The sequence below is a fragment of the Aedes albopictus genome, chromosome 2, assembly GCF_035046485.1.
Source record: "Aedes albopictus strain Foshan chromosome 2, AalbF5, whole genome shotgun sequence".
In the NCBI taxonomy this organism is placed as follows: domain Eukaryota; kingdom Metazoa; phylum Arthropoda; class Insecta; order Diptera; family Culicidae; genus Aedes; species Aedes albopictus.
Window position 1 is genome coordinate 113,634,271 of NC_085137.1, and position 24,884 is coordinate 113,659,154.

A 24,884-nucleotide genomic window follows, 5' to 3' on the forward strand; every position below is an offset into this window, starting at 1 on the left:
GGGGGTTTAGAAGCTGGTTCAGAAGATTTCAAGGATGGTTTAACCGTTACGTGTGCGACAAACTTTTTGCTTTTTTCTACACCGTGCTTTTTAAATGGGCGCTGGGTACCCGGGTGGGTACCCTGTCGGCCACATAAGGATTAAAAGAGTTTCAAGCCATTTCAAGGAGTTTTGAAATTGTTTCAGGAATTTTCTGAGTAGAGATTTCATTAAACTTCCAAGAGAGTTTCAGGGAGTTTTAAGAGGAATGTCAAGGCGTTCTACGGCGGCTATGGCAAAACACAAACATGTACAGTTTTCTGCCAACGATGAATCGTGATGAGCACACAATAGCGAGAAAAAGGACGGTTTGACTGCAAGGAGTTAACGACGAAAAAGAGTAACAAACAACGCTCATTGCGTTGGGTCGTATAGGGTCGACGGTGCACCGTGAGGGCGGTCTCGTTGTTGACAACCAACCAAAGCAGCTCACGAAAATAGCATCGTACAAGAACAATGATGATGCTGTTCTGCAAAGCTTCATGAAAAATACGTGATGCTATTGGTTGTCACAATTAGGAAAATATCAATTATTTCCGGGTGCGATAGAAATATATATATTTATTCGACTTTATTATCACAAAGTTAGATTTTCTGGTTTCTTACTATGTTTAACTATCCCATAGTGGATCTTCTGTTTTATATGCAGAGTGCATGATCACATTTCAGTGCAGAACTTTGATTTTTGATTTCCAAAAATGGTCCTAAGTGTTATCAAAGACTGGCTTATACTTTTGATAGGTTTTCCGTACGGTGTCACACAATGGAAATTTTGCAATGATCCTTTTATAAACTTTATTATCACAAGGCAGCTGCAACGTCAGCTCCAGCTTTCTTAACTTTGGCATTGATTGCATCATTGGTTTGTAAATGGCCGGGTCAATCTGTGGGAAAAGTATGTATGTTTTATTAGAATTTGCGATAATAGTAATCATATCTTTATACAAACCATATAAGCGTAAATGGACATCTTGCGAATGTGCAGTGCTTGTACCAGTGGTTTAGATAAGGGTTGCACGACAAAGGCATTACTTTGCGTAGTAACAGTCAATTCCGGTACTTTCAGTTCACCGCAAAATTCCATGAACACTTCCAACGTATCAAGTCCCTGATGAATAAACGTTTCATTATTTTTCTATTAGTAAACATTTCAGCAAAGTTTACCTCATTAACAATCAACCGCTTTAGCGAAGTGTTGTTGCTGATGGAACGAGCGTCAGCCGGGCCCCAAGTTTCCTTAGCTTCTAGCTCCAGTTCGACTAGGTTAGGGAAAAATACCATAATACTATTCAAATGCAGTCGCCATTCATGGTCAAACAGTGCCAGTCGCGTGACATTCCGGAACACGATCCCATCCTTTTTCGGTCCATTTGGCATTGCATACGATCCTCTGATGGAAAGACTCTGAAAAACGAAGTGTCAGCATACTACTAGTCTACTATTCATAAATATTCGCATCTTACCTCAAGGTGGGGAAACTTCGCGATGAACGCGAATTTCTTTGGACATAAAGACCCCGTCCACACGTCAAGATGGCGCAAACTTTCTGGATTCACCCAATGTAGTACGGAAATGTGGTTCTCCCTATGTGGGGACAGCGTTAGTGCCTTCAGTTGTGGCATTCTTTGCAAGAACCGGCCAAGCTGGTTGTCGGGTCCGACTCTTTCGCTAGACAGAATCAGGGTCTCCAAAAGTGGGAACTCGTCGTTGGGTAGAGCGACTTGCTCTTTCTTGTTCAGTTCCCAACTCAAGGAAAGTTGAACCAGTTGGGGACTTAACTTGTGCAGTAGGTCTTTCAGCTTATTTGACGGAGATATCTTCACCTGGAGGGTGGTTACGTTGGTGAATATGTTTGAACCATTTGGATTGGGACTGAACACTTGATTGCAGTCGTAAAGCGTATTTATTCTAGTTCTGTATGTATCTAAATTGCAAAAGTCGTATCTGGATACTGCCTGCATTCCATTTAGGTCTAAGCATTTTAGATTTGTGCACATTCTCAAGATATCACTCATTGTCCAAGGTGGCATTTCGTACCTTCCGGACGTTATTCTTAGCGAAACCAGAGTTTGATGAAAACGCCTGATGATATCTACAAGCATTTGATCCTTCACCAGATTGGTTTTGTTGCATCGTTCCCAATCACCCCAATAGATTGTCATATGTTTGTACTGCCGACGAGTTTGCATGAGTGTGTGATGATATTCCTCAAGTTTGAAATGTTGATAGTCTGTGTCATTCTCATCCGCATGTGGTACAACATTCAATCGCCATTCAGCTGATAGTGGTTCTCCGCCGTCAAACCATCGCTGAACACCGAGCACCGTGTTCATCCAGGATTTGTTTACGAGCATCGCTGAATGCACGTCGGACCAGTCTAATCGTTTCAGGATTTTTTCAAGCAGCTGGGAATAAAGAAAATTGAAGTTGTTACTGTATTCTATAAAACTTATATTCCAGTGTACTACGCACTATTGAACAGTAAAGAGTTTCCAACGCATACACGTCTTTGGAGGCTACGTTGTTTATAATCCTGGACTTTTCGCTTATACCTAACTCGATCAATGTTTACCCATTTGGCAAGGATTTTTGATATACAGTGAGATACAGCATCTCACTGATTACTCGTTCCAGGTTTGCTCTACCACATACCCGTGTAAAAAATTCAAATTAATCGTTCTAAAAATAATTGAGTAATAAACGTTAAGTGTCCAATATAGAACCCCTTGCCCATGCACCCAGCTCAGATGTTTATTTTGTATACAAATTGTTATCTTTTCCTAGAAGTAGTCACATTCAAATCTCAATGTGTCGTTAAACGGGATGTGCTGCAATTAGCAATATCGTGATAACGTTCTATCTTATCTAGGTAGCTTATCTATGACGAGTTTTTGCTTGTTTGAATGATGCAATATCGCTAAATCTTTTCTTCCGTCCTGTGATTCATATTCAGACTGTACAATGCGGGAACTGTTGATACTCGAAACAAGTAGCATTACCTCTACCAATGGTTCAAAAATATCCCTACTTAACTATTCGATTTTTAATATAAATTTGTTCTCTATCCGCTGAATTTGCGTCAAAGTTCAAAATTAAAATGCACTTACATAGTCCGGAAGCGATTCGGCAGTCACTGGATGTGTCCAGTAGCGTCGGTACCGTTCACCATTCAGCAAGATGTACCTTGGGTCACTATAAAACCAAACGTGAAGTTTTATTATCCGATGATGGCTCATATTGCGAAATCTTTTTATAAACTTTATTACGTACGATGTAACTTCCGTTCAACTTGAAAGAGGTGTTTTTTGTTGAGCACTTTCCACTTACCTGTTATCAATAACGACGGGACGTGACATTTTTGTTGGGTAAAACATGGTTGGTTATCACTTGTAGTGTAAGGCAGCTTAATTTCATAAGAATATAATCTTAAATTTCTACAGGACGAGAATCAATCAATGCTCTTACTCTATATCTTGCTCTGTTGATTGTCAACAGTAGACTGAAAACAATCTCGGCTACGGAACCGGCACATGAGCTTGTATGTGTACTACGGGCCGCGTGCTGTGAATTAAAGCAATGTTTTCATATTGGGTGAGCTTTTCCTATTGGATTCGGTTTTCCAATTGGAACAGTTCACTTTTGCTTAGGATTGTTCAATGATTGATTGGAACAGATTGCTTTATGTGTTTTTTGACTGTCAAGTATCTATAAATTAGTTAAATTTTCGCTTTTTCTTTTTATCAACTTTAATTCACGGTTATGGCAAAACAAAACTCCGGCACGCAAAAATACTTTTTAGTATTTGAATACATGAAGTGTTACACTTTTTCAGACCTCTTCCCCTTAAATGAAGGACGTTTTATTTGAATGACCCAAACAACGGATAGCGTAAGCATCAACAACCATGAACCTCCATGTGTTTCTAAATCTTCTTGGAAACACTTGGCTGATAATAAATTCACCAGAAAGCCTTAATTGCAAGCAAGATAAACCGTAAGTTCCCAATTATCATAGGGAAATCAAAAACATTTGGGCCAGGTTTGTCTGCCTGCCAATTAGAATGGTGTTTTATGCAAACATATCTTAACACCATTAATTCACTTATACTAATGATCAAATCACTTTCAGGAATTATTTTATGGGTTGGGCCATTTTACCTCACCTTGGCATTTTGGACTTACTCCCTCTCTGATTTAAAAACTTGCCAATGAATAGGGGATTCTGGGGTAATACGCACCACTTAAGGAAGATGCGTCCAAATGCATATAAAAAGGCAATAATTTATTGGTTTAATGCATGCATTCATTGCATATACTTTCATTCTAAGAGAAACCAAACAAAATTTCAGCCTTAATACAGTTCAGCTCTTGAAAATAACGTTTTTTGTAAAGACTAATATTACGGCTTCGTATGTTTATGCGGGGCAGTATGCACCCTTGCTCGGGGTTGTGAATGCCGGGCAACTCACTGGAACAATCCGTTCCCAGCCATCTTAGCAAACTGCAGTAGAATCACTTGGCATAATACGGAACCTCACGGTGATGGCGACTTGCTCCACCAACAGTCCACTCGTCAATGAGGCAGCATCACACTGACGACGACCCCGTCATGGTGCTGGCTGTCACTGATGCTTGCTAGGGGAAATACACGCATGGGAAATGCTACTCAGCTTTGTTCATACCCCACATTCTCCCTCTTCTCCGAAAAAAAAGTTTTCTTACTAGCAGGCTTGTTATTTTTACGCTCAAACCCTCAATTTCGTTCTCTTCATCCTTATGGCACCAATGCAACAAGATACACTTCAAGATACAAGAATTAAGACGAATGGCCACATTTACTTTTTTGTTTAGTAAACTCACTTTTGTTAATATCGAACCTATATCATTTGATTGATAACTTGCAATGCTAACCGATCATCTATGGGGTTTTGCCGAGCTCCAATAAAAATAACTACAACACACGCAGTTGGGTGATGCGTCTTCTCTCCTTCTAGCGCACATCTCGTTATGTAGCCGGCCCTGTTTTTCTCTCACTCAAATCAATCGTTATTCACGATTGCGAAAATTCGACGCATTCAACGAAAACGAACATATTTTGTAAGAATTATTTGTCAAAAAAAAAAGAAAAAAAACAAGAGATTAACGAATTTGAGAATTATCAGACTAAAGATTCCGTATATCATACAACTCCATTTTCAATGCTTCAATGTGATGGTACAGATGGACCATATATAACACACAAATGTCCTTCATTATACGAAAATAGATTCTTCAAAACGAGTTCGAAAGAGGTTCTACAACATATTTTCAGTAGATATGTTTTCATTGCGTACTTCGAATTTTAAACTGTTTTACGATATGCATTTTTTATGGGCGGTTTTCATTACACGTCCCTGCATTTTTCTCCCGCACAGCTTTCGGCAGTTATCATGCAACGCCATTTCCTTAGACGGGTTTCTTTACACATCGCTGCATTTTCCTGATGCAAACAATTTTCGGCAGTTTTTCAATAACGCCATTTCCTTGGACGGATTTTATTTCACGTTCCTGTATTTTCCTTATGCAGAAAAAAAAATTCGGCGGTTATCCAACAACGCCTTTATCTTGGACGGTTTTCACTACACGTCCCTGCATTTTCTTTATGCAGAATAATTTTCGGCGGTTATTCAAAAAATGCCGTTTCCTTGGACGGTTTTCATTACACATATGCAGAAAAATTTTCGGCGGTTATCCAACAACGCCTTTACCTTGGACGGTTTTCACTACACGTCCCTGCATTTTCTTTATGCAGAATAATTTTCGGCGGTTATCCAAAAATGCCGTTTCCTTGGACGGTTTTCATTACACGTCCCTGCATTTTCCTTATGCAGAAAAATTTTCGGCGGTTATCCAACAACGCCTTTACCTTGGACGGTTTTCACTACACGTCCCTGCATTTTCTTTATGCAGAATAATTTACGGCGGTTATCCAAAAATGCCGTTTCCTTGGACGGTTTTCATTACACGTCCCTGCATTTTCCTTATGCAGAAAAATTGTCGGCGGTTATCCAACAACGCCTTTACCTTGGACGGTTTTCATTACACGTCCCTGCATTTTCTTTATGCAGAATAATTTTCGGCGGTTATCCAAAAAATGCCGTTTCCTTGGACGGTTTTCATTACACGTCCCTGCATTTTCCTTATGCAGAAAAATTTTCGGCGGTTCGAAACGCCATTAATATGCCCAACCAAAAACCCGAGCAAAAACCAACCCAACCAACCAACGCCGCGAGAATTTTACGGCAACATTCACAATAGTCAAACACCTCTACCATCATGCACATCAACCTGTTTGCATTTACCGTTCAACCGAACGACAACACGAGCATGTACGATCCGAGGAATCAACGAAAGCGCGACCATTCATGCCGAGCAAGAACATGAAGAAAACATGCATGCAATCATCGACCGACCACCTATCCCCAGCGTGCTACCAGTCGACAACAAAAATCAACCACGTCACCGCGCCTTTGTTCATGTGTTTGTGCTAGAACCAAGGCTAAAACAGAACGCGGTTGGAAAAACAAAAACTTTCCGCGCTCTAGCTTTCGTCAGGAACCGCAGAATTGCAACACCCACTTCACTGTGTTTGCAGCACCACCACACACTTCACACACCAAAACGATTTGTTTTCTCTCACTGTTTTTATGCCAAGTGATTCTACCTATTTTACGATTAACTTGTTATTGATTATGATGCACTCCTGGCAGGATCGCCAATGTGAATGCCGGGCAACTCACTGGAACAATCCGTTCCCAGCCATCTTAGCAAACTGCAGTAGAATCACTTGGCATAATACGGAACCTCACGGTGATGGCGACTTGCTCCGCCAACAGTCCACTCGTCAATGAGGCAGCATCACACTGACGACGACCCCGTCATGGTGCTGGCTGTCACTGATGCTTGCTAGGGGAAATACACGCATGGGAAATGCTACTCAGCTTTGTTCATACCCCACAGGGGTAAAATGCACTACAACAATGGGGCAGGATGCACTCAAACAAAGGGGCAGGACGCACCACAACATTGAGGCAAGATGCACCGTCGAGTTTAGAAATCTTTTTACTTCTTAGACAAAATGCATGTTTTATAAGGTTTTAAGACAAACAATAGCTCAATTTTGTTTGCGATTACTTACAGAGCACTCATAGATATGATAACAGCTTGTTTTCTATAGGTGCGTTTTGCCCCAACGAATGGAGTGCATATTGCCCCAATCAATAGCAAAAAATAAAATAGATTAAAACATATAATTTACGTAGATTACTGTTTAAGTTATTTTTCCTATGCTTAGCATTGACCTCAATGAACTGAATAAACACAACAGCATTAGATGTTTGGTCGATTTTCACCATCAAATCATTCGACAAACGATCGGGAAAATTACATCAGAATCGTGCTTTTCAATTTTATTCATTTTTCTCACTAATTACGTAACGCAGATATGTAAAATTTTCCAGATGCTCATTTATTAAGACGTTCTATTAGACTGATAAGGTTTCAAAGCTCTAAAACCGATAATCCTTGAAAAACAAAGGGGGTGCGTTTTGCCTCGACAGTGCGTATTACCCCAGATGCCCCTAATGGATCGCGGGGTAGAGAAAACCAAAAGGTATACCTCATGACATCCTCTCTCTCTCCTCTTCTTGGCGTAACGTCCTCACTGGGACAAAGCCTGCTTCTCAGCTTAGTGTTCTATGAGCACTTCCACAGTTTTTAACTGAGAGCTTCCTCTGCCAATGACCATTTTGCATGTGTATATCGTTCTATGCCCAAGGAAGTCAAGGAAATTTCCTTTACGAAAAGATCCTGGACCGACCGGGAATCGAACCCGTCACCCTCAGCATGGTCAAGGGAAGGGAAATGTCTTGAAGACATTTTTGGAATTTCATTAACCTTCCGTAACTCGCGTGATCGGCTACTACCAGCTGTGTACAACAAACGATCTTTTTTCAAAGTGTTGCACAACACACAACAGCGCAAGGTGTTCTGAATTTCTGATTTTAAATGTATCCGTGAATCATTCTCTAAAAAAAAATCATAAAGTATTTTTGAGAAAATTCATGGAAGCATGAATGCTTTGAAAAAATTATAGCGGAATCACTATGAAAAAAAATCTGAATAAATTCGTAAATGCAGAAATTCAGAACAATCTAGGCAAAAATTTTTGATACGAATTCTTGAAGTATTTTGTGAAGGAATCCATGCAACATTAGTGGAAGCTATCTGTGCAAGACATTCTGAAGGAGTTCTTAGATAAATTTATGGAGGACATTCTAAAGTCTTAGGAAATTCCTACAAGATTTTGTGAAATAATTTCCGAATGAATTTGTCTAGGATTTGCTAGTTGATTTTTTAAAGTAAACCTACTAGGAGTTTCCAAAGGAGTCCCTGAAAGGTTTTTTTCAAGAATCCCTGGGAGGTTTTTTTCAGATACTCATTAAAGATTTTAACGAATCCTAGGATACATTTCAGCAACGGTCCATGAACGAATTATCAGAAAATCTTCTTTTAGGTAATCCTTGGGGAAATTAGTATAGAAATCTATGCTATGGAGGAAAATCTGGAGATGTTTCTGAAGAAATTATTAGTTGAATTTATAAAAAAAAAATCCATGGAAGATTTTCTAAAACAATCCCTCGAAAAAATTGTAAAGAAACCCTTAGGGCAGCTTCTATAAAAGTCCCTGCAGAAAATTCTCACACTTTTTTTTAAAGAGACCCTAGAGAAGTTTCTTATGCAATTCCCTGAAAAAGTTTTGGAATAAATAAAATAAATCTCTGAAGAATATTCTAAAAATTCCCTTGAGGAATTTCTGCAGAAACTCATACACTATTTCCTATACAATACTTTGGAAGAATTTCCAAAGTAACCCCAGTACAATGTTTTGAAGGAACTTTTGAAACATTTTCTGAAAAACTCTGAAATAGATGCTTTGAAAGAATTCTTTGTGAAATTTGTAGAATTGGAAGAATTTTCAAACAAATCCCTGAAGAACATTTCCGTGGAAGATCTTTTGAAAGATTCCGTGGGTGAATTTTTGGTCGAATACTCGGACAAATTTAATGCTTTTTTAAAGGTTTTCTATAAGAATTTCTGAAGAAATTTTTGGTAGATTTTCTTAATAAATCTCCAATAGATTCTCCGAATAAATGCATAGATAAATTTCTGGATAAATATCCAGAGGAATTACTGAAGCAATTCCTGGCCAAATTTTCAAACAATCTCTGAAATGATTTGTGATAAATATGGAGGAATTAGGAATTAGGGAATTAGGAATTCATGCCAGATTTTGTAAAAAAGTGGAGCCTCGTAGCCGTGCGGCTAAGGTCACCAAGCATCTTATCGCACCATGTTACGGGGTGAGGGTTCAATTCCCGCACCGGACGATGAAACTTTTCGCGAGAATAGTTTCTTCTCCGTTTCAACTGGTGCATGCTCTCCGTTGTTTAGCCTTAAGTTTCGTTCAGTCTGTACAGCCGCTGCACATTGGGCAAAATCAAGCCCAAAGGTGGAAAAAATTAATAACTTTCTTAATACAAGACCCTATGTGACCATCGATGGCTTATTCGAAAGCAAATTTTCTCAAGATTGGTTGGTGGATGATTCATGTACGGGTAACTACTCTGAAGCGAGTTATAGAGCCCATTTTACCCCAGTTCCCCCTGAAATTTGAGAATTTCTGCTATTTTACGGCATTTGTTAAGATTTTAATGATTTTTTCGCTGGGATACCATCGCCCCAACTCCATTGAGTAACGTTACATACATAAAGTCATCAAAATGTTGGAATTTTAGGGTATTGTGGGGTCAATTAGGCAATGGTTTATTTTCAAGGTAATTTTTTTTTTTTATTAATGATTTTTTACGTGACAATAACTAAAAAAAATATTCGAATACACATGGATTATTTCTGAAGAAACCATTTTTGGCGAGTTTGATCTCAAAGTATTGGAAATATTTGAGTTTTCACGCATACAAATATGAGTAGTTCTCATCCTAATACCGCCGATTCCAGACATTTTCAAACGATGAACCATTGCCTATATATTTCAAAAATATCCAAAATGTTGTTTGCGCATAGCCTCATAGACGGGAGGTGGCGGCAGCATATAGTTTTAGAGCTTAGTTACCCAAACTCGCCTATAAACTTATTTTCTATTGTTTTTAAATTGCAACAACTTTAACTTGAAATTTCTATGCATGGTATGAGTTAATATTGATGAAGAGCTAACTAGTAGTTTTTCTGCTTCCCATAAAATTTGGAAATTTAGGGTACAATGGAATCAGACGTAAAAACTTTTAGGCAAAGTACGTTTAATTGGAAAATTGAGAGATAAATTTGTGAAAAAATTACCACTTGTTTTGGTGGGATTCGAACCCACGACTCCGTTATCGCTAGTCCGGCGCTTCAACTAACTAAGCTACAGTTACAGAACAAGTTACAACTCTGCAGAATAGAAAGTCAAACTGGATTCGAAGCACCACCCAGTTGCCCGTATATGAATCATCCACCAACCAATTCTTGAGAAAATTTGCTTTCGAATAAGCCATCGATGGTCACATAGGGTCTTGTACTTGGTCTTGTATTAAGAAAGCTAATAATTTCTGCCATCTTTGGGCTTGATTTTGCCCAATGTGCGCTGGTTGAAAACGATCTATCGAACGAACCATTTTCGAGTTATAATTCTAGGAAAAAAAATATTAGGTTTTTCTCATACGCGCTTTCCAAGAGTTAGATGAAGAATATTGCGCAACAAATAACATAAAAAAAAACTTGGGACAACCCAAGTCCCATCTGCATTCAAATCGAACACTTTGCGAAGAAACTGAGGAAGAACTATGATTTGGTTTCGGTCATGTGCAACTAAGTTGCTTGAAAAGTCTTACATCGTATTTCCACAGCCCTGACGACACGCGTGAAAAATGAGAATACATATCACCTCTGATCTCCCGTTGATCTAGGAAGTCCGCACGTTTCCCAAGTACTTTGGACTCCGTCACAAACCACTTGCCACTGCTTGCACCCAACCATCCGGCAACCGGAGAATGAGGAAAGGTGATGAAACAGATGATTAAATTTCTTCTCAGATTTACCTGCTCGTGCAAGCCCGCATGGTGCACTTCCAGCTAATAGGGCACAGAGACAACCAGTCAGTAGTGCTTGGTGCGTCTAATCTAAGTCGGTTTCACGCTCGTTTCAACGGACGCAACCCACCCCGGCAAGCGGCCGACCACCGACCATCATCGCAGCACCACTCCTCCAGCTGAGATTGGGATGGCGGCAGCGACTGTCGCGGTGAGACCCGAGAAGAAGGAAACGAAAAGTCGTTTGGAACAACAACTGCATCAGTTTCTGGTGTGGTTACAGAGGCTCAGCAGCTGTTAGCGGAAAATATTGTGCAACATAATATTAGCAATTTGGCATCATCATTAGCTACGCAGACGCAGCTAACTGCTAGGCTTTAGCTTTGGCTGCTGGGCTGGACCACAAGATAGATGGCTGCACGCAGGAAAAGGCAACAGTTTTAGATAACGCCTCTTGGGTACTGGCCAGGCTACTGCATCCTAATAAATGGGGGTCGCCGGCAGTTGGACTGCAGTTTCTTTAGGTGCAGATGTCTTACATTTAATGTAATTCATTAGAAAAGTATTCAGAGGAAAGTAGCAACAAGTTTAACATAAATTGGATGAAAATAGAGATAATACTATGTTGATCAAGTTATTTGGTACCAGGTTCCCTTCCCTTCAGGAACATTTTGCAATGAAAGTTTAATTGACTTTCTTGGTCATAAACTATCCTTGGGCCTGTCAGAGTGTGCGGTAGTTCGGCAGCAGCAAAGCTTCGCGCGCTCGCTTTGCTAGATTTTTGCGATTTGTTTTTCTCCTCTGCGGGGCACCGACGACGGGACGCCAAGCAGTCAGTAGTGTCAGTGTGCGGTAGTTTGGCAGCAGCAAAGTTTCGCGCGCTCACTTTGCTAGATTTTTGCGATTTGTTTTTCTTCTCTGCGGGGCACCGACGACGGGAAGCCAAGCAGTCAGTAGTGTGCGGTAGTTTGGCAGCAGCAAAGTTTCGCGCGCTCACTTTGCTAGATTTTTGCGATTTGTTTTTCTTCTCTGCGGGGCACCGACGACGGGAAGCCAAGCAGTCAGTAGTGTGCGGTAGTTCGGCAGCAGCAAAGCTTCGCGCGCTCGCTTTGCTAGATTTTTGCGATTTGTTTTTCTCCTCTGCGGGGCACCGACGACGGGACGCCAAGCAGTCAGTAGTGTCAGTGTGCGGTAGTTTGGCAGCAGCAAAGTTTCGCGCGCTCACTTTGCTAGATTTTTGCGATTTGTTTTTCTTCTCTGCGGGGCACCGACGACGGGAAGCCAAGCAGTCAGTAGTGTGCGGTAGTTCGGCAGCAGCAAAGCTTCGCGCGCTCGCTTTGCTAGATTTTTGCGATTTGTTTTTCTCCTCTGCGGGGCACCGACGACGGGACGCCAAGCAGTCAGTAGTGTCAGTGTGCGGTAGTTTGGCAGCAGCAAAGTTTCGCGCGCTCGCTTTGCTAGATTTTTGCGATTTGTTTTTCTTCTCTGCGGGGCACCGACGACGGGAAGCCAAGCAGTCAGTAGTGTGCGGTAGTTCGGCAGCAGCAAAGCTTCGCGCGCTCGCTTTGCTAGATTTTTGCGATTTGTTTTTCTTCTCTGCGGGGCACCGACGACGGGAAGCCAAGCAGTCAGTAGTGTGCGGTAGTTCGGCAGCAGCAAAGCTTCGCGCGCTCGCTTTGCTAGATTTTTGCGATTTGTTTTTCTTCTCTGCGGGGCACCGACGACGGGACGCCAAGCAGTCAGTAGTGTCAGTGTGCGGTAGTTTGGCAGCAGCAAAGTTTCGCGCGCTCACTTTGCTAGATTTTTGCGATTTGTTTTTCTTCTCTGCGGGGCACCGACGACGGGAAGCCAAGCAGTCAGTAGTGTGCGGTAGTTTGGCAGCAGCAAAGTTTCGCGCGCTCACTTTGCTAGATTTTTGCGATTTGTTTTTCTTCTCTGCGGGGCACCGACGACGGGAAGCCAAGCAGTCAGTAGTGTGCGGTAGTTCGGCAGCAGCAAAGCTTCGCGCGCTCGCTTTGCTAGATTTTTGCGATTTGTTTTTCTTCTCTGCGGGGCACCGACGACGGGAAGCCAAGCAGTCAGTAGTGTGCGGTAGTTCGGCAGCAGCAAAGCTTCGCGCGCTCGCTTTGCTAGATTTTTGCGATTTGTTTTTCTTCTCTGCGGGGCACCGACGACGGGACGCCAAGCAGTCAGTAGTGTCAGTGTGCGGTAGTTTGGCAGCAGCAAAGTTTCGCGCGCTCACTTTGCTAGATTTTTGCGATTTGTTTTTCTTCTCTGCGGGGCACCGACGACGGGAAGCCAAGCAGTCAGTAGTGTGCGGTAGTTCGGCAGCAGCAAAGCTTCGCGCGCTCGCTTTGCTAGATTTTTGCGATTTGTTTTTCTTCTCTGCGGGGCACCGACGACGGGAAGCCAAGCAGTCAGTAGTGTGCGGTAGTTCGGCAGCAGCAAAGTTTCGCGCGCTGGCTTTGCTAGATTTTTGCGATTTTTTTTTCTCTTCTCTCTGCGGGGCTCCGACGACGGGACGAGTGTGCGCGCGCCGTGGTTGAGTCGGTTCCGAATTTTTCGCTTCCCTTCGGCGCTAGTTTCCAATACACTTTTAGTTGATAATAAATATTTTCTTTCATTTTTTGCATTTACACAAAAGAGTGAAAAATGTTAGTTCGGGTTCGCCGGTCGAGAAAAAAATCCGGGCGCCGACAAGTGAGTCGCGTTCAGTGTATTTCTGTGTGGAATAGACTAAAGGTTTCTGCTCCCTAGTGGAGTGGAGACGCGCGATAGAATTTTCTTTTTGGCTAGTTCTTGCGTCGAAAAGTGGTCGGTTGTTAACGGCGGTTTGTGTATATTGATCCATTGTCAAATCATATCACCAACCGTAGGTGACTCCCGGACTGACAATGTACCTTACCCTACTAACAAAAAATTCCTTCCTGAGACAAACGTGGAGATGCAGCGATTCGCGGTCTTTTTAACAACGTTTGTCTTACTAACATTCCCTTCCATCCTCGATGACCGTAAGGACGTGGCCGGCGCCGTTATTGACCTTATTAAAGTTGAGAGCTCTCGACCTGTGTACATTGAGAATAGTAAGCTAGTCCCAAGCCCTATTCATTGGTTCCTTGTGCAATTTCGATTGCTCTGGTCAATCACGGAGTAGCAACTACGAATTGTGCGGTCATCTATGCTCATGCTCATGCTCATGCTCATAAACTATCCTTGGGCCTGTCACACGGCACGAAGTCGTTGCAGGATGTATTGAGCTTATTCTTGAGGGCGACACTGCTTGTATCGCTCCACGTTCTGCCGGGTGCCATGCTGCAGCATTACTGTCCACACTGTACTCTTCTGCAGCAAAATCGATCTGCACTGTTTGTCGAACCATTTCTTTCGTTGACTCCGTTCCATGAACTCGATGGTGCTCTCGGCTGCGTTGTTGATGGCTGCGTTTACTGTACTCCATCAGTTGTCCAGAGGGGACGACATAAGAATGAAATTTTGATCGCAAATTTGAATGTAATTTTGTTGGGGAAATTTCAGGTTTTTTTAAATATTCCTCACGAGGAGGTCAAATTTTTCAGGAATCAAGTAAAACCAATGAAGAAGATCCGGAGACATGAGTCACATATACCAACCACCTCAGCTCGACGCCCAGCCCCGGTGTTTGCATTTTTTGTCAGCTACTCTGTATTTCGAAAGCGACTGTCACCTGTCACTGAGCATATAGCTCTAACGGACCGGGACACTTGGATATCGGCTAACGGCATCTCATAATGGATGATCCACAAATTGGTCTGGAAACAACAGCCGCGCATCAGCAGCATCGTGTGCTCATCATACTAGTATCGACAGGGTAGAAAAGTGACAGCAGTACAATGGCAAACAATTCGATATAGTAGAACAGCATATATTTAGGCGCTGCACAAAGTGTAAGTGCTGCTGTCAATTAGAATCGCTCACGTAGTGCCATAGTGGACAGAAGAGCTGTAAATTAGGTTAAGTGGTTAATAGCGTAATTTACGCGTAAACAAATACCTACCCGACTAGATGAACATAACAAGAATATATCATAATTATATATTAATGTGATATAACTAACAAATTATGTTATAATTTTGTTATGATATGAACTGTTTATTACTTTTTCAAACTAAATTATAACAAAATATATTATAATCTTTTGTAACTAGTTTTGTTACAAATAAATCAGAACAAACTCTGTTATAACTTTGTTATTTTTGCAACTGAACAAAATGATCAGTTGAAAAAATAACATAATTATATCAGAATATGAAATTATTTTAATTTTCAGCTATATTACAAAAATGAGAAATTTGATTATGTATTCGTTTTTTTTCATCGCTTGTGGAGCAAAAGGTCGATGGATGCAGGTAAAATATAAAAAAAATGCTTATAAGGAAATAGCTTTATTCTATGTAATTGAAAAATTTATGAAAAAACATTCAATTGCTGTTGAGGGGCTGCAGATTTGCTTGTTTTTTATTGCGTAGAATTCCGGAAGCGTATCCGGCTACCCTCAAAACTGAAAATTACTCATATTTTTTCAACTTGGAACCGATTTAAGTGAACTTCGACTCGTTTGAATAAGAAATCTTTTTTTTATTGATTGGTTATGCGAATAGAACGATTGGGTTACGCGGTATTCCCAAAAGTACAAATTTCCTGGAACATGTCCTTATGCTATTGAGGGGCTCAGATGCAAAGAGGTGTAAGTGACCATTTTGTCGAGTTTGAGCTGAGCATTTCAAAAAGTCTTCAGATTTCAAGCTTTCAGGAACATTTTAAAGATTGTTTTTATGATGATTAGAAAAAATACAGTAATCAGAGAAAATTGGGTTGATATTGAAACTCCATACATTTTGAATTGGATGAAAAACTGGTGAAAAACTTCAAAGCTCATTTACTCGAAAGTGGGTTTTTGTAACTTACACCCCTTTGCTTCTAGGCTCCACTATTCTAATATCGTCATTGTTGGAGTTAGCGTATTGAAAAGACATGGTCTCTCGTGAAACATGCTTCGTAATGATTACTTTGAAGTCAAAACTTTGGACCTAGGCTGAGCAGAAATGCTATTACAGCTGGTCTATGGAAAATTCCACGAGTCTGGCAATTCGGGGTTTCCTCAACCCACGATGACCAGATCGGTTCAGTCGGATTTGTTTTAGATGGAAAAAATAAATCTGGATTAAATGAGATCAATATTGTCAAAACCGGAGAAAATTTATCGCAGATATAACCATTACATAGTATACCTTCTTTAGTTTATTGACTGCTGTTTCATATTATGCAGTAAAAAATAAAGGCATTGCCACTTCTAGAAATTTCATCAGACTCTTCCGTATTTTTTATTTTATTCATTGCTTTATTTTGAGTTTTTGGGTAAATATACACAGAAAGAAAATATGAAATTTATCTCCAACATAATTGATAATATCGCTGAAAAAAGACTCATGTAATCATATTTCACGCACAATATTGTGCAGACAATCATGCACATACTAGGAATGTCATAAATCATGCTATTTTCCGCTGCATTTCTGAAACTCTCATTCTTTCCCTCAGAGCTTTACGCCACGCATTGAGCTTTGCGCTATTTTATCTTAAATTTACACGTTTTTTCTTGCACGCCGTCTGCGGCTTGAGCAGCAGAGACGGTGTGTGGCAGCCATATTTACTTGAAGATAAAGTTCTAGTTTGTGTCCCCACGAGAATATTCAGTTTTAAATAAACATAATGTTTGTGTTTCGAAGTGTTTTACTGTTAATTAGGCAAACGGATGATTGGATTTAATGCTGTAATCAAAAGATTGAGTGTCCTTCTCATGAAAACCCGAAGAAAATTACGTTCGCCCATCCGAAGCAAAGCCTGTGGATTATGTTCCTGACCATTCCAGCCCAGCGTGATGAATTTCTGTGAATCGACGCGAGTCCAGCCAAGTAGGAGGAAGCGCAGATTACTTACTGGATTGGATTTTCCTGGTGGTTTAGCGGTGAATTAATGACGTTATTAACAAAGTGTTAGAAAACGAAACTTTTTAGATTGTACAGTGATACGATTGCCTGTGGTTTGTGTGCGCTTTCCCCGTGATTTTTATTTTACAAATATGAATAATCGCTGAAATAAATAAATAAATAAATTTGAACGCATAAACTGGGTGTTTTCATTGATATTATGTTGAAATCCATACACCAAGCAGCAGTTGAAAAATTATGTAACTAGTTCCGGATCTCCATGATTGCATATGCTACTTTGCTGTATTCGCTTTCGCAGTCGTTCTGGGTTTCGCGACAACCAGCCTTCGTGAAACAAACATAAGCAGAAAATTACACGCCGGCTGATATTTCAACGCGACTAGTAAAATTACCAGCACACAAAATTTGAAACGTGTAAAGTTTATTTCGCGTTTAGTTTTACGCTAATCTTCGCATTCCCTTTATGTGCATTACTATTGGCGTAAATTTACAAGGATTTTTTTATCTGTGTAGCATCATAGCTATTGATATGTTTATCTAAGTATTTATTTCCTTCTTTCAATATCCCAGTCCCGTTACGGTGCCAAAATCCTATCACTTTTCTACGATTCCCAATTCTTATAGGTTAAGTAAAATTTTAGTTTCAAAAAGTTATATATCTGCTTATGAGTTTTTTTTAATCTCAAAATTGAGTAAACTTATAATTATAATTATAATTATAATTATATTGTATAATTATAATTATACAATTATAATTGGATTTATATGTCATTTTAACAGTACTGCTATTCTAACTTCTAATTATAACGTCAAAAAGTACCGAACAGACTATGTATTATGAAGTAATGAATGTTAGTGAGCGTGGAGATAGCAAATGTGGTACCTACTAAATAATTCTAATCAATAAAAATGTCAACTATGTATACAGATAATTCTGCTCAATTGATAATTGCATTTGTCTATTATAACTTTTTTCTTTCGATCTATTATAATTCGACCATATATTGTTCGATATTGTACCATAAATATTGTTTTTCATTACTAAAAATAATCTAAAACAGAATAAAACTAAACAGCATCTGCAGAAGTAATCATATCGGCATATGGTATAATTGTGATCAATTAAAACAAAGCCACATCTTACCTTCGCTCACGTAGGTACGTGTATAATCGCCGTTCTCGCAGCGCGAACAAAACAAAAAATAAAATAAAAATCATCTCCGTCCGGAAAGAATCTTTGTCGCCACCAAAATGCACCCCATGACGAAGCTCAATCATAAATAGTCGACTAGCAACTTTTTCGTCGTACTCTATGTTCCTTGATGGAAATAGCCGACGACGGGCCATGCAAACGCCACAACTGTTATTAGTGTTTCAGTGCACATGTCTGCGCACCGCGATAGCGCTGTTGGTAAGAGAGAGAGGTTCATTGTGTGATCTTGCATTCAAATCTCTGTCTATTTTTGTCCTGCGACTGACAAACAAGAGATGCGGGAATAGGGAAACTGGCAATACGTAGAACCAGTAAAGCTTCTTTCGTCCTTCACTTCAAATGCTGTGATAGCATCATTGGTAAAGGCGACTGAAAATTTACAATCGCAGGATTGGTGGTTCAAATCCCGTCCATGTTTGCAAGTTTTATAATGAACTCGAAAGTTTTTTTTATGTGACGTATTATTTTCTAAAAATAGAATAACACACTTAAAGTAATTACCCAAAAATGAGTAAAAAAAACTAGTTTTTACCCTATTTGATTTTTACCCTAATTGAAAATATCAAACTGTATTATAATTTTGATATATTTTATCAAAAACTTAGAACAGGGCTTGATATATTTTTGATGTATTTGTAACAAACTCTGATACACTTTTGTTAGAACCCTTATGATTTTTAGTTAGAATTTTTGTTATTTTAACAACATCCTGCATCTAAATTATAACTGCCTATGTTAGAACAAATCTGTCTAACATAATAACATATTATGATATAATTTTGTTATGATCGCCTAGTCGGGTATCGCCACACCCAAGGTGGCGGCGTTAAGAACTAGTGCTCTCTTCAGGTGGTTGGCCTGTAGCAGGTGATAGTTAGGATCTAGGAAACTGAACAGCTACCAGTTCAGAGGAATGAATGGAAGGCAACATCTATCACATTCGCAAATGTTTATGGAACTATCGCGGAAGAGGCATTCTTTCTAGAATTCTTTTTTTTATGTGTTTTGCAAGAATTCTTCTTAAAATTTGTACACATTTCTCCAGGATTACCAGCAGGAGCATCGCCAGACATTGCCTTGAGGATTCTTTGAGGATTCGTCAAAAACAACTCTGTAATGTTTCAAATAAGTTTTAGCAATTATTCCTCTTAGTATCGCTTCAAAATGCAATTCCTCCATAGATTGTTTATGGATTTTTCCCAATAATTTTCCTTGACACATTTTCAGCAGTTTTTGAGAAATTTCTCGAAAGATTTATTTTGAAACTGGTCTACGGGTATCCTCAGGAGTTTCATCAGAAATTTCTCCTTGGATTTTTCCAATCAGTTCTGAAGGAATTCCTCCCGAAATATTGTCAATATATTTCCAGAAGATTTTCTTTGGAATTTCTCCGAATACTTTTCTAGAAATTTTCCAAGAAATCTTCTGAGAATTTCTCCAGGAATTTTAAACGTATTTTAAAAAGATGCAATGCCAGGAGAACCCTTTTGGGATTTCCTTGAAATATTCAGAAACTCTTCCTGAAATTTCTTAAAAAATTTATGCTTGTATTTCTCCTAAAGAACCTTCAGGTAATACTCAATTTATTCAGGTATTTTCTCGGGCATCAATGTGGAAACTACTCTAGAAAATTTTTAAGATATTCTTCTGGAAGCTCCTCCAGGTATTTTTCTAGTTATTGCTTGGACCTTCCTCCAGGGATTATTTCAGAATTATTTTCCCAAAACTCAACTCCACAGTTCCTGCAGAAATTTCTATAAAATCTATTCTTTATCAATTTTCAGGAAATTGTTTAAGTAATGTTTCTTTGAACACTTGCAGAGGGTATTGCATTTTTTCTCGATATTACTTCTAAGATTTCTTCGAAAATTTATTTATTTTTTGTTCTCTACAAAAATCCTCTAGATTTTTTGTTGTTTCTGAAGGGTTCCTTCTAGAAATTTTTCCACTTAGTAGTTTAGTAGGTGATTTTTGTGTACTAATCCTTTAATTTGTCGTACAAGATTTTTTTTCGAGATTCTAAATTCTTCATTGGAATTACTTTCGCAGGTCTTCCATAAGTCACTCATGCTTTTTATTCTGCAAATAAAGGAAGTATCTGATATCTTAAGGTGTTACTTCAAATATTCACCAAGGTTTGATTCAAGGTATTCATCCAGGAATTGCACAAGAGATAACTTCAAAAATTGATGCAGGAGTTTTTCCTAGAGGAATTTCTGAAAATTCCAAGAAGGAAAACCTGTACAAATTCTGCAGTAATCGAGGAGATATTTCAGAATAATCTCCAAAAGGTTCTAAAAAAATTGCATATTTTTTGCTGAAATCATGAAAGGAACTTCACAAAGATTTCTTTGAGAAACATGAGGAAGAATTTCCGAAGCAATCCCTGTAGAGTTTGATAATACGTTTTTTCTAGAATATCTTTAATACTCCATGGAAGTAGCTTTGAAGAAATACCTTGCTTAATTTCCTGAAGAAATCCCTAAAATATTTAGGAAGTCTCTAGAGATAAGATATCTTCTAAACGGAATTTCTTTCAGCACTCTTGGAGAAATTATTGGAATTATCTGTTATCCATAGAGGAAATGCTGATAAAATTCTGGGGTTAGTACATGGAGGAATATCTAGAGAAAATCCTAGAGGAATCGCTGTAAGAACTCTTGTAGGAATATCCTGTCTGAATATGAAATTAAAATTAGTTCCTGGAGGAATTCCTGCAGGATTTCCTGGATGAATCCCTGAAGAAGTTTTAGGATACATTCATGTGTGAATTTTTAATGGAAACGCCAGAGCAATTCGCAAACAAATCTGATTTTTTAAGGAAACCACGGGAAGAATGTATTCAAGCATCTTTGAAATAAGTTCATAGAAATCTCTGAAAAATGTTATTGTATGAATCCCTGAATAGTTCCGATGATTTGTGGTAAATGAATCCACAGAAGAGTTTCTGAAGTAATTCCTGGTGGAGTTTCAGGAGGAACTCATAGAACTCTACCTGGATTATCAGAAATTCTGGAGGAATATTTTTGGAATTCCTTGGACAAATTTATGAACAAACCTAATCCCCGAAAGTATTTCTGAAGGAATCATTGTAAGAATTTCTGAAGAAATCTGTGCGAGATCATCTCCTAATCGGCGAGATCCGACTGCGCATTGCTAGAATCCATCGACTGGAGGAGAAAACCAGGCGCCGGTTCAACACACGCCGACTGGAAGACGCTGCGGTGAAAAAATCCGTCGTCAAGAACGCCTTCTTCGCCTCCAGCGAGAATAAATTAGGTGAGCTACGCACCCAGAGAAAGCAGTGGATCACAGGTGATGCCTGGAGGAACATAGAGGAGCGAAGGAACGCCAAAGCAGCGATAGAGCGAGCGAAAACATGAGGAGCCAAAGACGTAGCCGTCAGCACTATTCGGCTCTCGAGAAGGAGGTGAAACGCTCATGTAGACGGGACAAAAGAGCGTGGGTGGACTCCCTGGCCGACGAAGGCGAGAAAGCCGCAACGATTCCCCCTACGATGTTTTACGTCGCCTTAGTGGGACTAAGATGAATGTTACGATGCACGTGAAAGACACGTCTGGACAGTTACTGACCGACGATCCTGGTAGGTTCAATTGACCGTGAACCAAATCGTGAATTGCTTTGGCAGCCCATTACCATGGAGCACCTAAATGACTTCGAACTGGCTGATGACGTTGCTCTCCTAGCTCAACGGCACTGTGTTATGCAGAGCAAGCTCGATGATCTTGCCAATCGCTCGTAAGTGGCAGGTGTTGATTCTATACCATTAACCGGAAAACTATTACCCGGAATGTCATTTTCCGGAAAACCATTTAACGGAATGTACCATTTACCGGAATGTACTATTTACCGGAAAACCATTTACCGGAATGTACCATTGACCGGAAATATTTTAACTGCAATGTGAATGTAGGGAACGGAAAAAAGATATATATTCAGTCATGTACATAGTCACTCCTTATGAATGCCAATCCAGACAAGAGGTTCAAATTTTAGTCTAACCGAGGATCATTACATGAGACATTTTTTATGTCCTGAGTGATTATATGTCATTGATTGGCCTAATTGGCTATGATTGGCATTGGTTGATTCAGATTATGCAATAATCTGGATAAAATTGAAGAACTCAATTATAATTAAGCCAAATAGTCATCAGGCTGGATCACAATAAACTCGAAAGAACATCCTGTTGCTAGAAAAAGGGAAAATATCTAATTGTGAAATTGACAGTTTGTGCTTTAAATAATTCTGTAGCTGTTTTAGTTGAAATAATAACACATTTTAAAAGAAGGAAAAATTCAGCCAAAGCTAATAGTTTCACCAATGAAGTTTGCAACAATGTAACTAGAAAGAACAGCTTTTTAATTAAAGGAGGACAACTGCCAGTAAACCACATGGTAACCAAACAGCTCCGTATCAGTGTAAGTCAAAAGAACAGCCCATTTTTAAAAGAAGGAGAAACACTAGATTTTTTTTTATTTTTATTCTTAATCACTTAACCTAATTTACAGCTCTATTGTCCACTGGGGCACTACGTGAGCAATTTCAATTGACAGCTGCACTTACATTTTGTACAGCGCCTAGATTCTATTCTACTTTATCGAACTGGTTGCCTTTTCTGCTGCTTTCACTTTTTCTACTTTATACCTAGTAGAATGATGAGCACAAGGATGATGATGGATGGCCGTTGTTCCTTTCCAGTCCGATTGGGGGGTCCATTATGAGTAGCAGTTCGCCGATGTCCAGGTATGCGGGTCCGTTTGAGCCATGGGGCTCAGAAGAGGGTCAGTGTCAGTTGCTCTCGGGAGAAAAGCAACTGACGAAAAATTGCAAGTGCCGGGGCTGGGAATCAAACCCATGACCATCCGCATATGAAACGAACGTGTGACCAACTACGCCACGGGCCCCGGCAGAAAAAAAAAAGAAACACTAGATGGAATCAAAATGTTGGTCGCCAACCAATTCTGTAACGTTACATCGTTAGAAAGAGCAGCCTCTACATTGAAGAAGGACAAATTTCCTATACAGTAAGCAGTTCGACTGTCAATATAACTTAGAAGCACAATGTTCCACGAAAAGGAAGAAAATTTCATGTGGAAGAGCTATAGTTTGGTTGCCAGTCTACAAATGTTCATTCAGCCCAACGATGCTACTTTGCTAAGTGGACTGAACCAAAGAATCTAGCTCTAGCTCTATAATCTTGGAAAATTATTTAGAATATTGTATGAAGGCTTGATATTCTTAAACATGATCTTCTTCTTCTTCTTTATGGCTCGACGTCCCTACTGGGACTTGGCCTGCCTCGCTTCAACTTAGTGTTCTTAGAGCACTTTAACAGTTATTAATTGAAGGGCTTTCTTTGCCTGCCGTTGCATGGCTTTGTATATTGTGAGGCAAGTACAATGATACACTATGCCCAGGGAGTCGAGAAAATTTTCCCGACTGGAACGGGAATCGAACCCGCCGTCTCCGGATTGGCAATCCATAGCCTTAACCACTAGGGTAGCTGGAGACCCCCTTAAACATGATATTGATAGGAATTTTCTCGGCTCTGGCAGTGTGAGTGGGTAGCAAAAGGCTGGTTTGCTCCTACATCCGACGTTTCGGTTATATTTATTTAACCTTCTTCAGGGAATAGGAGTTAGTTTTTTTTTGTTAAGTGGAGTGAAGCTCTACAATTGTTTGTCCTGTATTTATCATGGTGGCCACGTGATCATCAACCGATAAAATTAATCGAAACAAGAAAAAAGTGACCATGTTTGAAGACACCAAAACATCTTCTGAAATCTCAGGTTTTCCTAGGTCTTTCCGGAAAAAAGAGCATTCCGGGAAATTGTTTTTTTTTGAAAATAATTTATTCTGGAAAATGTCTTTCCGGGAAATAGTTTATAACCGATGTTATTTTGATAGCAACCTTCGAATTGAACGACTTGAAAGAACAGCTTTTACCAGATGAAAATATTCATACCGTTCAAAACGCAGCTGAAGAAAATCGGAGGAACAAAATGTCCAGCCATTTTCGTTTAGCCGTTTGGCTGAAAATTAAAAAAAAGTGAGGTTAGGTGAATATAATAGTGTCATATTCACCTAGCCTCATTTTTCTAATTTTCGGCCATACGCCTACAATAGTATAACTTGAATGAACAGCCTATGATTGAAGGAAGGAAAAACCGTTGTTAAAATATTGTGTTTTTGTTACAGAAACAATTAACGAAAAGAATAGTCAATTGTGTTATTATAGAAAAATAAAATATTTGAGGTATTGTGAAGTATTATAGTTATTTATATAAGGAGTTGCAAAAAGTTGATTTTTTTAGCACGAGAGTCGTACATTTATCCAACGAGGTTTGCCGAGTTGGATAAATACGAAGAGTGCTGAAAAAATCGAGTTTGGCAACGAGTTCCATACAAAATTTTATGCAATGATTTTTTTTTCATAGTGCAACCCATTTGAGTTGCATAATGTTCATAATGCAACTCAAATGAGTTGCATTATGAA

At 39.5% G+C, this 24,884-nt stretch overlaps 1 protein-coding gene across 1 annotated transcript; it reads right to left on the reverse strand.

Annotated features, from left to right (window-relative positions):
• Window positions 1-690: 690 nt before the first annotated feature.
• Window positions 691-3,540, reverse strand: LOC109419877 (uncharacterized). Its single transcript, XM_062855026.1, has 6 exons — window positions 3,367-3,540; window positions 3,147-3,231; window positions 1,503-2,444; window positions 1,204-1,443; window positions 989-1,147; window positions 691-923 (listed from the first exon to the last, which is right to left on the reverse strand). The coding sequence occupies exons 1-6, from the start codon at window positions 3,411-3,413 to the stop codon at window positions 744-746; spliced, it is 1,653 nt and encodes a 550-aa protein (XP_062711010.1). The 5' UTR covers window positions 3,414-3,540; the 3' UTR covers window positions 691-743.
• Window positions 3,541-24,884: the final 21,344 nt, after the last annotated feature.

What these genes read in the sequence shown, in the direction of transcription:
- LOC109419877 (XM_062855026.1), bottom strand. Translation starts at nt 3,413, where the DNA reads ATGTTTTACCCAACAAAAATGTCACGTCCCGTCGTTATTGATAACAG. An exon ending in AGCGGTTGATTGTTAATGAG is followed by an intron (nt 1,148 to 1,203) that starts GTAAACTTTGCT and finishes TTTATTCATCAG; the next exon opens with GGACTTGATACGTTGGAAGT. An exon ending in TGTCCATTTACGCTTATATG is followed by an intron (nt 924 to 988) that starts GTTTGTATAAAG and finishes CTTTTCCCACAG; the next exon opens with ATTGACCCGGCCATTTACAA.